Source organism: Ahaetulla prasina, chromosome 3 (genome assembly GCF_028640845.1).
Source record: "Ahaetulla prasina isolate Xishuangbanna chromosome 3, ASM2864084v1, whole genome shotgun sequence".
Taxonomy (NCBI): domain Eukaryota; kingdom Metazoa; phylum Chordata; class Lepidosauria; order Squamata; family Colubridae; genus Ahaetulla; species Ahaetulla prasina.
Genome location: NC_080541.1, coordinates 32,158,714 through 32,172,254, shown reverse-complemented (window position 1 = coordinate 32,172,254; position 13,541 = coordinate 32,158,714). Strand labels below are relative to the sequence as shown.

General features: G+C 38.2%; 1 protein-coding gene across 1 annotated transcript; it reads right to left on the bottom strand.

The window, feature by feature from the left end:
• Positions 1–236: 236 nt before the first annotated feature.
• Positions 237–13,411, bottom strand: RIDA (reactive intermediate imine deaminase A homolog). The gene is made up of 6 exons (XM_058178623.1): positions 13,249–13,411; positions 7,634–7,739; positions 6,117–6,171; positions 4,587–4,655; positions 3,990–4,045; positions 237–840 (listed from the first exon to the last, which is right to left on the bottom strand). Exons 1-6 carry the CDS (start codon positions 13,311–13,313, stop codon positions 769–771), a joined length of 423 nt encoding a protein of 140 aa, XP_058034606.1. The 5' UTR covers positions 13,314–13,411; the 3' UTR covers positions 237–768.
• Positions 13,412–13,541: the final 130 nt, after the last annotated feature.

Sequence of the window (13,541 nt, the reverse complement as noted above, 5' to 3'; positions counted from 1 at the left end):
AAATGTAATGTTGTTGTGTTATGTAATTAAGTATTTCTCTTCAAAAGCCAATTAATTGTAGAATATATATATATATATATATATATTGTGTATTACACAATATTACACAAAACATTGTCATGTTTCTCATTACAAAATTTGTAGCAGCTTTGAATATTATCTTGTGAATCAGGCAAAATGTGAACTACTAAGTTTAATGGCTAATTTTCTCAAAAAAGAAGAAGCCAAAACTGATGTTATCAACACCGATCAGTGTTACAGCATTGTGATTTATTCTTCTAATGTTTTAAAGTATACAATTCTGCTTAATGTAGTACCCAGCTTGACTCCCAAATTTTAGAAAATCTACTCTCTATCTACAGTATGTCAAGTTTATCTGAAGAGTTCTGTTGCTTCCCCCCCCTCAAAATATGCTTTTAAGCAGCTTGCGTATTTAGTCTTGTAATGTCATTTAGTCTTGTAATGTCTTTCAGTCATACTATACTCCAATGTTTCTCAACCTCAATGATTTTAAGATGTAGGAACTTCAACTCCCAAGATTTGCCAGCCAGCACACAGCTTAAAGTCACTGAGACTGATGGCATTGCTATACCACGAATAAACAGACAGCTTTAATAGTACAGTCAGTGGTGCCTCTGAGTCAATCTGCCCATCCAAATACACCTAAATGAGTCAGATTCACAATTCAGGAATAACATTGAAAGAATCGGTAGCAGAACTCAATCCTATAGATAGTGAGAATGATCATGGCAAAAGAAATCAGAACGGTTAGATTTTAGCTGGTGAGGCATCTTGAAGGGGTCCCGAAATGGCAATAGCTTCAATTTCCACACAGGCATCCTGGAAGGAAAAATATAACACACAAAATCAGGACACAGTTGATTTATTTAATGTAGGGCTCCTCAAATTCTTCAGCTTATGCTGTTTTAGATCAGTGTTTCTCAACTTTAGTAATATGAAGAGGTGTGGATTTCAGCTCCCAGAATTCCCGAACCAGCCTTGTTGACTAGGGAACTCTGGGAGTTAAAGTTCACACCTCTTCAGGTTGCCAAGGTTCAGTGTTTTAGTTTATTCATTAACACTCCCCGCCAACATTTAAAATAGAAAATAATAAATGCTACTTTGCTATGACTAATGATAACAAGAACATTGTCAAGTACCGGAGAAATCAGGAAATCCAGGCAGTTGAAATTAATATAAATGTTTATTGCAAGCTTAAGCTCTATACAAGAATCTGAACTACTAAGGTCAAAGCAAATTGACAATAGATAAGATTGGGATGGAATTCAAAGTAGGCTGGACTTGGATCTCTTGTGGCCAGGAAGACTGATGATGTGTTTGACCCCTCTCTTGGGCTCAGCCTGGTCATCACCTACAAACATTGACCCCTAGGATAGTCCCATCAATGTTTGGTGGGGTCATTATTGACTACTTTGAAGAACCCTGATTTATTGTTTAATACATTTAATTTGAGTTTATAAGGATAGAATATTTTCAAAATAAACCCTAAATTAATCAATCTCTCCTCTCATAAAATCACAGTAATATACAAACCAAATCACAAAAACATAACTGGTGACAATTACGCTCCAGAAGCCATCCAAAAAAAGCTTGGTTGTATCAGTTTCTGGAAGGCTATTATCAAAGAACCAATCTCCCTACTGGGAGAGGCTGTGCCATCACCAAAATGTAACATTTTCTGGCCTCAGGTCCCCTTAGTTCATGAAAATGAGACATCACTACTAGTTTCTCTTAGAAGACATCTCAGACTTCCATCACATGAAACAAGAGTTCTGAACATATCTTGGTACCAACCAAGCCATATTGGACTTCACTGTCAAAACTAGCATTTCAAACTGTACTTCAAATTCTACTGGCAACTGAGGGTCTGCAAAACGTGTAATAATTTCAAAATAACAAGGAGTACTTAATAAGTACTACTAATAAGTTGATCCAACTAATAAGTTGAACCAATTGCAGCTTCTGTATGGACTTCAAAAGTAGCCCATGTTTATTACAGAAGTTCCTTCATTTTAGTCACACAGCTGGCATGCCAGCTACACATCCAGCAGAACTATGAACCTGCGTTGAAGGCCTGCTTGCAAAGAAGCAGTGCCACCACCTTAGAAAACCTGGAGTTTACAAAGGACAGCAACTTCATCTTTCTTAGGTTCAGCTTTAACTTGCTTTGATCCATCAAATCTCCCGGTCCTGGGACATAAATTAAGCATTTCCAGCCAAATCTGGGGTAGCCAGATAAAGCTAAATACCATCAGTATATTGATGGCACTGCACTTCAGATCCCAACACAGCTCATATAAAGAGCAGAGGGCATACTGATTAATCTGAGTTCATCTACTTCTCTCTCTCTCTCTCTCTTCCCCTTCCTCCCAGGTTTATATGGATTTAATCCAGGGGTGAAATGCTCCTGGTTCGGACTGGATTGCCTGATCTGGTAGCGATGGCGGTGGATGGTTCGGAGAACCGGTAGCAAAAATCCCTGCCCCCACCCCCATGCCCAGCTGAGCCGCGTGATCATCAGAGATTTTTTTTTTACTTTTAAAAGCATTTTTTCTTCGGCTGAAAAAATGCTTTTAAAAGTAAAAAAAAAAGCTTCTGATGATCGTGCGGCTCAGCTAGGATCGCCAGAACCCTTTAAAAGCATTTTTTCTACAACCTCTTTGGCCAAAGAGGCTGTAAAAATGCTTTTAAAGGGTTCTGGCAATCAGGCAACTCAGCTGGGATCGCCAGAACCCCTTAAAAGCGTTTAAAACAGTGGTCACCAACTGGTGGTCCATGGACCACTGGTAGTCCGTGAGAAAATTTTGATGGTCCACTGAAACTACGGCTCCTGGGACGGATACGTGGAATGAACGTTTGTTCATTCTGCAGAGAGTCTCCCACTTCGGGGTCTTTTTGTGTGGGTCAGAGGGGGGCAGAAATTCCGACTTAGGGTCTGCTTCAGCCTCCTGGTATGGAGCTTTGGGTGAAGGCTGGAGGGAAGCAGCACTGGTGGCGAAGAGCCAGAGGGCCTTGTTCCAGTGGGACTGCATCATGGCCTGGAACTGGCTGACCAACTCAGCCCGCTGAGCCTCCAGGTGCCGGTACCCGGACTTGTACTCCCACAGGTCTTCCCTCTGCTTGGAAAGCCTATGCTCATAGTCCTCAGTGAGGTGCTTCTGCTGAACCTCCTTCTCAGTCAGATCCAATTTGAACTGAGCTGTTTTGCGAACTCTTTCTCATGGTGGCTCCTTAGTTCCAACAAATGCTTCCTATTGGGGCCCTAAGGAGCCCAGGTGGGCAGGCGAGGAGTGGCTGGGAGGGGAGGGGTGAGTATAGGCCAGCAAGGCGCCCCTCGATGCGAGTGACATCAAGTTGGCCATGCCCACCCAGCCAGTCATTAAACAGATCATATTAGTGGTCCACAGTATTTAAAACTATGAATTTAGTGGTCCCTGAGGTCCGAAAGGTTGGTGACCCCTGGTTTAAAAGGCTCCTCTGGCAATCCCAGCTGAGTTGCCTAATCATCAGAGGCTTTTAAAAGCATTTTTTGCAACCTCTTCAGCTGAAGAGGTTGCAGAAAAAAATGCTTTTAAAAGTTAAAAAAAAAGTTGGCCATGCCCACCCAGTCACATTACCCCCCCACCAAGCCACGCCCACAGAACCAGTAGTAACTAATTTTACATTTCACCCCTCATTTAATCCTCTCTTTGCTGATGAAAATCCAGGCATTATCCTATGTTGATGTTGCAATCACAGAAAATATTATGACTTGTGCAAATTCAAATGAGGATGCACAAAGAAACAGCACACAATCTATGAAGAAACATAGACAAGACTGCACTAATAAAAGACGTAGCTAGTTTCTCAACATATAAGTTGTATTTAAGAACATAACAAAATGCAAAAAAGGGTTTGCATTTTTTTCTAATCTAAAAAACACTACATTCATTCCCAATGTTTATAGAAATAAGAACTGATACTTTTACCTTTGGAAGAGCCACAACCTGATAAGCAGCTCGGGCTGGAAAATTGCTCTTGAAAACTATATGGAGTAGATAAATAGCTCCAATTAATAACTGACTGCAGAAGTAGAGAATTGTATTTAGTTGAACTATGTTAAATAGCAAGTTATAAAGCTAAGTAAGGAAAAAGCCTCTTAATTCTATATAAATTCATATAGAATGCAAGTGGATAAATCAGCAATCTAAATTTAAATCCCTTTTTCCCCAAAAGAAAGCATGTTCCAAAACAAATGTGTTTGCCAGGTATGAACAATGCTAAGGGAGGTCTTACAAACCACAAGGATTTATAGAAAGAAGCAATAGAGTTTTAGTCCCATACAAAACACTTTCTAGCTAAAGTATAGCCAAATTAAAGAATTTGCATGCTTTTTAACAGATTAAAGACTTCAAATGTTGCTTTACAGTCTCTAGCAAGTTCTAGTACTGCTTTGTACTTTGACATAATATAATTCATAAACTTCTATACCGTAGTTGTAGCAGAAGCCTAAGTACATATTTGGATATATCTCCCTCCAAACACAAAATAAGATAAATAAATAGGCAGTCAATAGCCATACTTACATTGCTTGTAGACTTCATTAATATCACTAAAATCCTTCATGTCGGTCATCAGTACAGTAGTCTTTACCACTAAAAATGAAGAAACCCTGTGTTCAATTATGTTTCACATTACCTAGATATAAAAATTTCAGCAGTCAATATAATTAAGTCTAACCTACACACACACACTTGAGTAGGTCAGCATTTCTTCTGAGCAAACCTTCATAGAAATGTGTTGCAAGGGTCTTATCTGGAAAGTATTTTGGAATTGGAATTCTTTTTTTATGAGTAGGCCAACCCATTCCAAATGGGGTTGACAGGGTTGGACTTTAGCCACCTTTGATGGTTTTTGAAGGTGCTGGACTTTAATTCCTATCATCCTTCTAGGATCAAGATGCTTAGATATTATTCAATTTTATACATCTTATCTCTGGAGGGCAACAACTTGTGAAGAGCTTCTCTACAATAGATATGTACCATCTGTGGACCAAAGACTGCACACATTCTCCTCAAGCCTTGGATTTGACTCCCAGAGACTTCCAGAAGTTGTTAAATAATAACTTAATTTAACTGAGTGTGCTGAGTTCGGTCGCAGTAGCTAAGGTTGCTGACCTAGAAACCAGGAGAGTGTTCTAGGACAGAGGTCCCCAACCTTGGCAACTTTAAGACTTGTGGACTTCAACTCCCAGAATTCCTCAGCTGAGTTGAAATCCACAAGTCTTAAAGTTGACAAGGTTAGACACCCCTGTTCTAGGACTCCTTTAGACATTGAAAGCTGGGTGGGTGACTTTGGATTAGTTCCTCTCTCTCAACCAAACTCACTGTTCTTGTTGTAGGGAAAATAGGAGGAGGAAGGTAAGATTGCCACTTTGAGTTACATACAGAGTGGGATAAAAATATCATCATCATGCAGGGACCAATGATAGTGGACTGAAAAATGTTCACAGAAACAAATTTTAATTACCTTTCAATGCTCATGGAGTGAAATTTTATGTTAACTTGACCCCAACCATTACTTTTGGGCGTGCAACCCTAACCCTACTACACAAAAGCCAAATGTGATTCTTGACCCAGAAAAAAAAACAGTATTATGAACATTAATTATGATTGCCATTTAATCTGACAATCTGAAAAACAGAGAAAACCCGTAAGAAAGAAAAAGTGTACTAATAATCTCCAAAAACCAAAAACTCACTCTCTTGGAGGGGAGGGATTATCAAAATACCTGTAGTTTTACCAGACAGAAAAGTTGCAGCACTAATCCACTGTTCCAAGAAGTGACACAAAATATGTATTATTTAAATTACAGATATACAACCTTTCTTCAAAAAGTCTAGAGATATTTTTTTTAAAAAATCTTAAGCAAAACCAGCATAATAAATTTTTAACACAATAAATACAAAAATTATATGGAGGAACAGCTTGGGTACCATTGCAACTGTTATCCAAAACTATAAATTAATAGCTGTTTTTTCTCCTTAGGCAGAAGACATCTTTTTCTCTTTATATATTTATAGATAAGTTCACTAATTTATTTGAATGTAAACATACCGTTAGAGGGGTCACAGCCAGCAGCTTTCAGAATTTCCCCAATGTTTTGGAGAGCCTAATGAGGACAATGTTGAATTTATTTGAAGTTGACCACATCATCTCTTGAACTCAGAACAGGGTACAATGGTAATCATATGCAAACACAAAATTAAAACATCACTGAGTGGAAAACTGGGCCAAACGGACACACGAGGGGGCATGGCCAACAAAATTATGACTCAGTCTCTAGGCAGATCAGTCTGTATCAACCCACTTCTGGACCATTCCGCAGTCCATTGATATGCCTATGATAATGAAAACATACTATCTAAGAAAACATGAAATGATGGAAATCCCAGTGCAGAGAGATTCAGTTACTAATAATGGTGAATATTTGTAGCTCAGAGTTGAACTGAGGGGTCCTTTGTGCTTTCTGAGCTTGGCTCTTCTCTTGCAGAAGTTTCATTACCCAAACTAGATAACATCATCAGACTAGCATCTGATTCATTACCTAGTTTGGTTAATGAAACATCTGCAAGAGAATAATCAAGCTCAGAGAGCACTAAGGACCCCTCAGAGATTCAATCAGTTCGTTGAAATTAACTTTCTCAAGATAGAAAAATAAGTGTGCAACAAATGGCAATTGCATACAAAAGCAGCTGCATTCTTTCCCTTATACTAGACTGCCATCCATAGGGCAATTCTGAAGGAAACACAATTTGATATACAGAAATAGTGTGGAAAAAGGCAGGTATTCTACCCTGTGCTAGAGTTTGCAGTGGTTCCTGGAAGATATAGAATTAATTGGATCTTTATTTTACACAGTTCAACTGTTTGTTTGCCTGGCATGCTCCTGAATGCATTTTCCATGTATAGCTTTTCATTTAACAGTCTTATTATGGCAACCAACATATACACAAATACTATGTAGTGTTTATTGCTTAATGTATTACCTTCTCAAAAGCTTTGGGAAAGTTACATTAATACTTTCTTGTCCCTGAAAGGTTTGTTCATTAAAAAAACAAAATACACACACAGGATATGATGCTTCTGTCCTGTGCCTTTTAAGCTGAACTGAGCCAACATAATTGCCCTTCAACAACCACAATATCAGGAAGGTCACTCAGTTTTAATTCAAACATTTGTTGGCAGATAAAAGTTGATGATTTTGTCAATGGAAGTCAGAAGGCAGAAGCAATTAAATATTTGGCACTGGGGAATGGCGGGACTTAGTTCAGCCACTCTTTGTTTTGCTGACAGGATGCCTCTTCTCTGAAATTACAAGTAGGGAATTTCAGCTCTATTGAGCTCAAATAATGATGTCTATTTCCATAATGAAATATAATAGCAGACCCTCTATTTTGAACTTTGTGGATCTGTTCTTTTCATACAACCAATGTTACATTAATCATCATCATCAAGCAACAACATCTGCTTATCCCACATCCCAAATCCAGTCTAAACACCTTGCTGACTATATGACCAGCCATAATAGTAATCTTAGACTTGTTAGTAAAATTAGTGAGGTCACATTTCACCTGGTAAGTTTGTTCCTTTGCACCTCCTGGAACCAGTTCCCCACTGAAGGGATCCATACCAAGCTGCCCTGCGATGTACATGGTCCGATCTACCAATACTGCTTGGCTAAGATAGTTAAGAGGAGGAAAAATAGGAATCAGGAAAGAGAACAAGAAATATTGATTTGCTATTTGAATATATAAATATTTATATATTCATATAATTATATTCGTATACGGTAGAATATGACATTCATATATTATATTATTACTGTAACAAAAAGCATTGCTAGGCCACCTTTAGAAGCCTGGTTTATTTTCACCACTTTCTTTCTCTCTGTGGACACAAGTAGCCTATTGCATGGAGTTTCCCTCCATGGAGGAAAACCAGAGAAACCAATTTGGATTTTTATTTTGAACATGTATATTTGTTCAATGCTAAAGAATAAATATTTTGGCTTATAAAAATTTCTTTGTTTTTTCAATGTCAATTTCTACACAGCAAGAATTTTGTTCAAAAGAATATGAATCAAAGAATATTAAATCTTGCATCAAAGTTATTACTTAATAGATGTTAATAACCTCCTCCCAAATTATAGGATATTATATAAATATGCTTTTAAAAATAGCATTAGTCATATTGCATGGCTAACATGGCAAGTTACTTACAGGTAGTCCTCGACTTACAACCATTCATTTATTAACCATCCAAAGTTAAAATGGCACTGAATAAAGTGATTTACAATCAGGCTACGCCTTTAAGTCCACTGCAGCATCTCCAAGGTTACATGATCAAAATTAGGGCACTTGGCATGTATTTATGGTTGCAACATCCCAGGGTCTTATGATCACCATTGGTAACCTTTCCAGGTGGCTTCTGACAAGCAAGGTCAATGGGGGAAAATGGATTGGCTTAACAACTATGTTATTCACTTAACACCTGCAGTGATTCACTTAACAACCATGGCAAAAAACATCATATAATTGGCACAACTCACTTATAAATCACCTTGCTTAGCATGGAAATTTTAGTCAATTGTGGTTGTAGACGACTCTCTGAATATATTTTCTTTAAAACCACAATGGAACCATTTTTTGTTTTTGTTATTTATTGTGGGGAGGGAGGGCTTGGTTAAATAAGACCTAACCTAAGTTCTGTTGAAGTTTTTGGTATTGATGTTAATGCTATGGAAAAGAAATAAACGATGCCAACTAATCAACAGTCCGCAAAGTTGATGTTAACAGGATTGGAATGGGTTTAATTATAAAATAACAGACATTAACCAAATGGCTATTTGGGAAGTAAATTCCCAAATCTTCTTATGGTTCTTCTCACCTGATTTGACTGTTCAATTAACACACTTTAACTCGCATGCCAGCTCAGCAAGTATCTCTTAAATTCTTTAGTTTAGAGCACTAACCAATTAATTTGAGGCAGCATTTTGCAATGCTCATCATACAGGGAAGCTTTTAAGTCAAATTAAATGAGATAAATACAGACTGAGACCAACATTTCTGTTTATATGGCCACATTACTGAAAGTTTAAAGTAATTTTAAAAAAATTCACAAAGTCAATTTTGTATAGGAAAAATAAAGTTTCACTAATGAATGCATGGCATTGAGCTTAGCTTCTGATAATTTTCAAAACATGTTTTTGTTTTTATACATTTTCCATTATCATTTGTCTTACCCTATTCCTACAAATGACATCTTCAACAAAACATGCCAGTATGGACTATCCCTATTTCAATCACTTCTATTTCCTGATATCAATACATCTTCTGATTCTTCATTTTTTCTTAGTTATCAATAGTCTCTACCTACTGAACCCCTCGGTGAAAAATATATCATCTTTGTGATTTTTCTCTATAGCAAGTGTGTCCAACCCATGGACCTGGACAACTAGTAAGGTCACCTCACATGATTATTACGATTTGTAGTAAAAGCTATAAAAATGAAATTTGTTATTTATATAAATTAATTATATTATATATTTAGTATGTGGCCCAAGACAATTCCTCTTCACTCAATGTGGCCCAGGCAAGCCAAAAGGTTGGGTCTGCTTGCTCTACAGGTCACATCCTACTAAATCAAGACAGCTTAATCAAAAGTCCAATCACCTCACACTATTTCCCATCTGGCCAAGAACTTTATACTATACTACCAGTGGTGAAATCCATTTTTTTTACTACTGGTTCTGTGGATGGGGCTTGGTGGGCGTGGCTTGGTGGGCGTAGCAGGGGAAGGATACTGCAAGATCTCCATTCCCACCCCAAGAAAAGGATATTGCAAAATCTCCATTCCCACCCTACTCTGGGGCCAGCCAGAGGTGATATTTGCCAATTCTCCAAACTACTCAAAATTTCCACTACCGGTTCTCCGAACTGCTCAAAAGTTCCGCTACCGGTTCTCCAGAACCTGTCAGAAGCTGCTGGATTTCACCCCTGTATATTACAGATCTGATGAAGTGAGCTGAGGTTCATAGTAATTAATGCCTTTTAATAAAATCTGTTACTTGGAAAGGACGCTGCCAGAATCTTGATCTTGGGTTATGGTAGACTAATACTGCTGTCTTCCAATGTCTACGAAATGTTGGTGAGAAAAAGTTTCTGCCATACAAGCAACTTCTAACAAATTAAAAAAAAACTACTAGATCCCATAAAAGCCTCCTCCTGAAGGCTGTGCCTTGAGAAAAGATTAGCTCTTTTTTACACATTTTACACTAATTAAGTTTTTTGAAGTCTGGCCAGCATCTCTACAGATGACTAAAGAAATGCAACAACAGCAAGCCAGTCCTCTTACTTAGTGAACCAATTACTAGCACAATTTATCTGTTTGTACAATTTTCCATTCTACAATTTTAATAAAATCTGTCAGTAATGATTAAAATTCACACACTGTCACTGGAAAGGTTAGAAATAAAGAAATCAAGCATGAATTTAGGTATCCTTGAGCAGGGGGAAAAAAAGAATTTTGGATGAGAGCCAATTTGGAATCTCATCCCAAAGCAAATATTGCAGAAGGTGGAAAATGTTATGAACATGCATTTTTATTAGTTATTTGAACAAATATTTAAAATACCGTAGCCTTAACCAAAAACAAAAAGGTATAACTATCCTATTTATTATATTCCAGACTAGCATTTACAATTATTGCATAGCTGATTCATGTTTATTATGATTATTTACTATAATAATTAATTTTGTCCAAGTCTCTTTATATACCCTAGTAGTCAACCAATGCAGAAAAAAGTAAAGTGAATCCCAAGTTTAACTCTGAATTAAAATAATGTGTCCTGACAGGTGAGCACAGTGAATTTGCAAAGCTGCTTCCTACCAATGTGAATAGTATATAAATCCTACTCTCTGACTGGCAGTCACCTCCAAGCATTTAAGCTCATTCACTACTGCTGCTACGCAAATCCTTAGTTTTGCATAAAAGAGGATTTTGTTAATCCGAGTTCTGTTATTTTTAATATGAAGTGAATTGAAGATTTCCTTTGAACTAAGCATAGAGTGAGCTTCTACAATACATTAATTCGGGGGACTAAAAAACCCTGAAAAATAGTAATATAGTATTAGAATTATTTTAATAAACATGAAAATAAAATAGGTACAGTATTGTTTTGCAAGTTTTAATTTGCACATTTCAAAAAATAAGACCCTGAGGAATCTGAATTCAAGCAAACAGGAGTAGCAATCTTTAACTTTACAGTATTCATTAACTATGTCAATTGAGCAACTATCGGAAGGAAAAATCCATCAGTTCCAGGCCGGGAGAAAGGCACTGGAAACAATATGGAGGCTGATTGGAAAGAAAGTTTATTGATGAACAAAACCATAGCATGCAGTTCTGACCAAATGGAGTTTGAGAGTGGGTGGGTCTTTATAGCTTCTTTGGGCTTTGTATTTGAGCTTCCTGTTCCTGTGCAAGAACATGTCCTTTAATATTCTAATGGCTGTTGTCAGATTCCTTTGGGGTCATGGCTGGGTCTAATCTTGTCAACCTTAATTGCTTATTTGGAGTTTGGAGTTTGGAGTTTCTGACTTCGAGTGTCTGACTCGAATAGATTACCAAATCTGTATTTCTAAAACCTGGCCTCCTCAGTTTCTACTTAGGGCAGGGACGCTGGTGCTGGTTTCTGCCTCCTTTATGATTTTTTCCATTTCTCTTTAGGGGAAACATTCTATCCTGCCTTTTTAATATTCCCCAAAATATTTCATTTTGGGTGCTGAGGGTGGGTGCTGATTTTCTACACAACTCAAGAATTATTTCGTAAAAATACAAAGTAGGAGTTAATGAAAATGTAAGAAAAATGAATTGCAGATTATAATTTTTTTCCAACAAAAATGCAGCAAAGCTTCCAAAACCCTAAGTAAATAAACCCTTGTACCTGGTCAGCAGAGATACCTTAAAGCAGAGGTCCCCAACCCCTGGTCCGTGGACCGGCATGCCAGCAAGCAGGCTGCACAAACAAGCAAAGCCTCATCTATGGGATCCAGGCAGCACACAAAACCATACCCCTGCATTCCACAGAATAATCTTTCTCCATGGAACCAGTCCCTGGTGCCCAAAAGATTGAGAGCCTCTGGCTTAAAGAATCTACAATGCTACATTGAGGTTATAGAACAAAAATATATCACAATTTAAAATTTAACAATACTTATGTTTTGTGGCATTCCTAGCAACTTCGATAAAGCATTCCTATAACTCTGCTCAAAAATAAAAATTTACTACATTCAGTTCAGCTTCTCTCAGATAAAGATTGCAGTCTTAGGGATGATGTGCTCGAAACAAGTGCAAGGTTGGTCTTGTTCAGTCATTAAGTCATGTCCAATTCTTTTGCAACCCCATGGATCATAGGATGCCTGCCCCCCCCCGTCCTTTCCGTCTCCCTTGCCCTGCTCAAATTCATGTTCATTGGGTCAATGACACTATCTAACCATCCCATCCTCAGCTGTCCCCTTTTCCTTTTGCCTTCAATCTTTCCCAACTTCAGAGTCTTTTCAAATGAATCTTCTTTTCTTATTAAGTGGCCAAAGTGTTTAAGCTCTGGCTTGGGTAGCTCTTTCCAAAGGAATTTATTCAAATGTAAATTTCATTGAGTCCAATGGATTTTGCTCCAAACAATATGGTATTGCCCCTCAGAGAAAACAGACTCCTGGAAAGTCTTCAATAGGCTTTTATAAACATTGCTTGATAGATATATGCTTAATAGGCACCTTATCCATTACTTATGTGTTTTACATCTATGCAACAGGAAACCTTTTCATATTCCTATTTTTTTTACTATATTAAATCTGGATACATTTCAGATGCTTGCAATGCTTTTCAGCATGTGCATCAAGGCACTAGTTTTAAGGCTTTTAAATGTCTTTCATTACTGCATTTCAGTAAAACAGCTAGAGTTGCCAGATTAAGTTATTGTAGACTACAACATGTTCACTTTCTTCCCACACTGGGGAAGAAACGTCAGCCCATTTGACATTCCTCCCTGTGGAGAAGCTGCTGTAATTCGTCCTCTCCCCGCTGGAATCGATCCGGGAAGAACCAATTGGGCAGAGGTCACATCTAGCTGCAGCGAGTTCCACAGGTTAAAGTTTGTCAAAAAGCACTTTTCACTTCCCCCCCTTACCTGTAGGGACCCATAGCAGCGGGAGCCCTTGTAGTACTGATGATTCTCTTCACTAACGCAGCCATAGCGGCAGAAGCAGCGGAACAAGCTCTCCTTCGGCAATTGCCAAGCCAACAAAGCCAATGTTTCGCTGCTCCTGAACTTTTACCCGTATCCCACTCAGCCCTGCCCCGCCTCCCTCGGCGACAACCCCGCCCCCTCGGCCAATAGAACCAAAAAGCGCGCGCGGTTTTTCCCAAGAACAATGTTTAGGGCCTTTTCCGCCCACCGTAGATGCCGCGAAGGATTCTGGG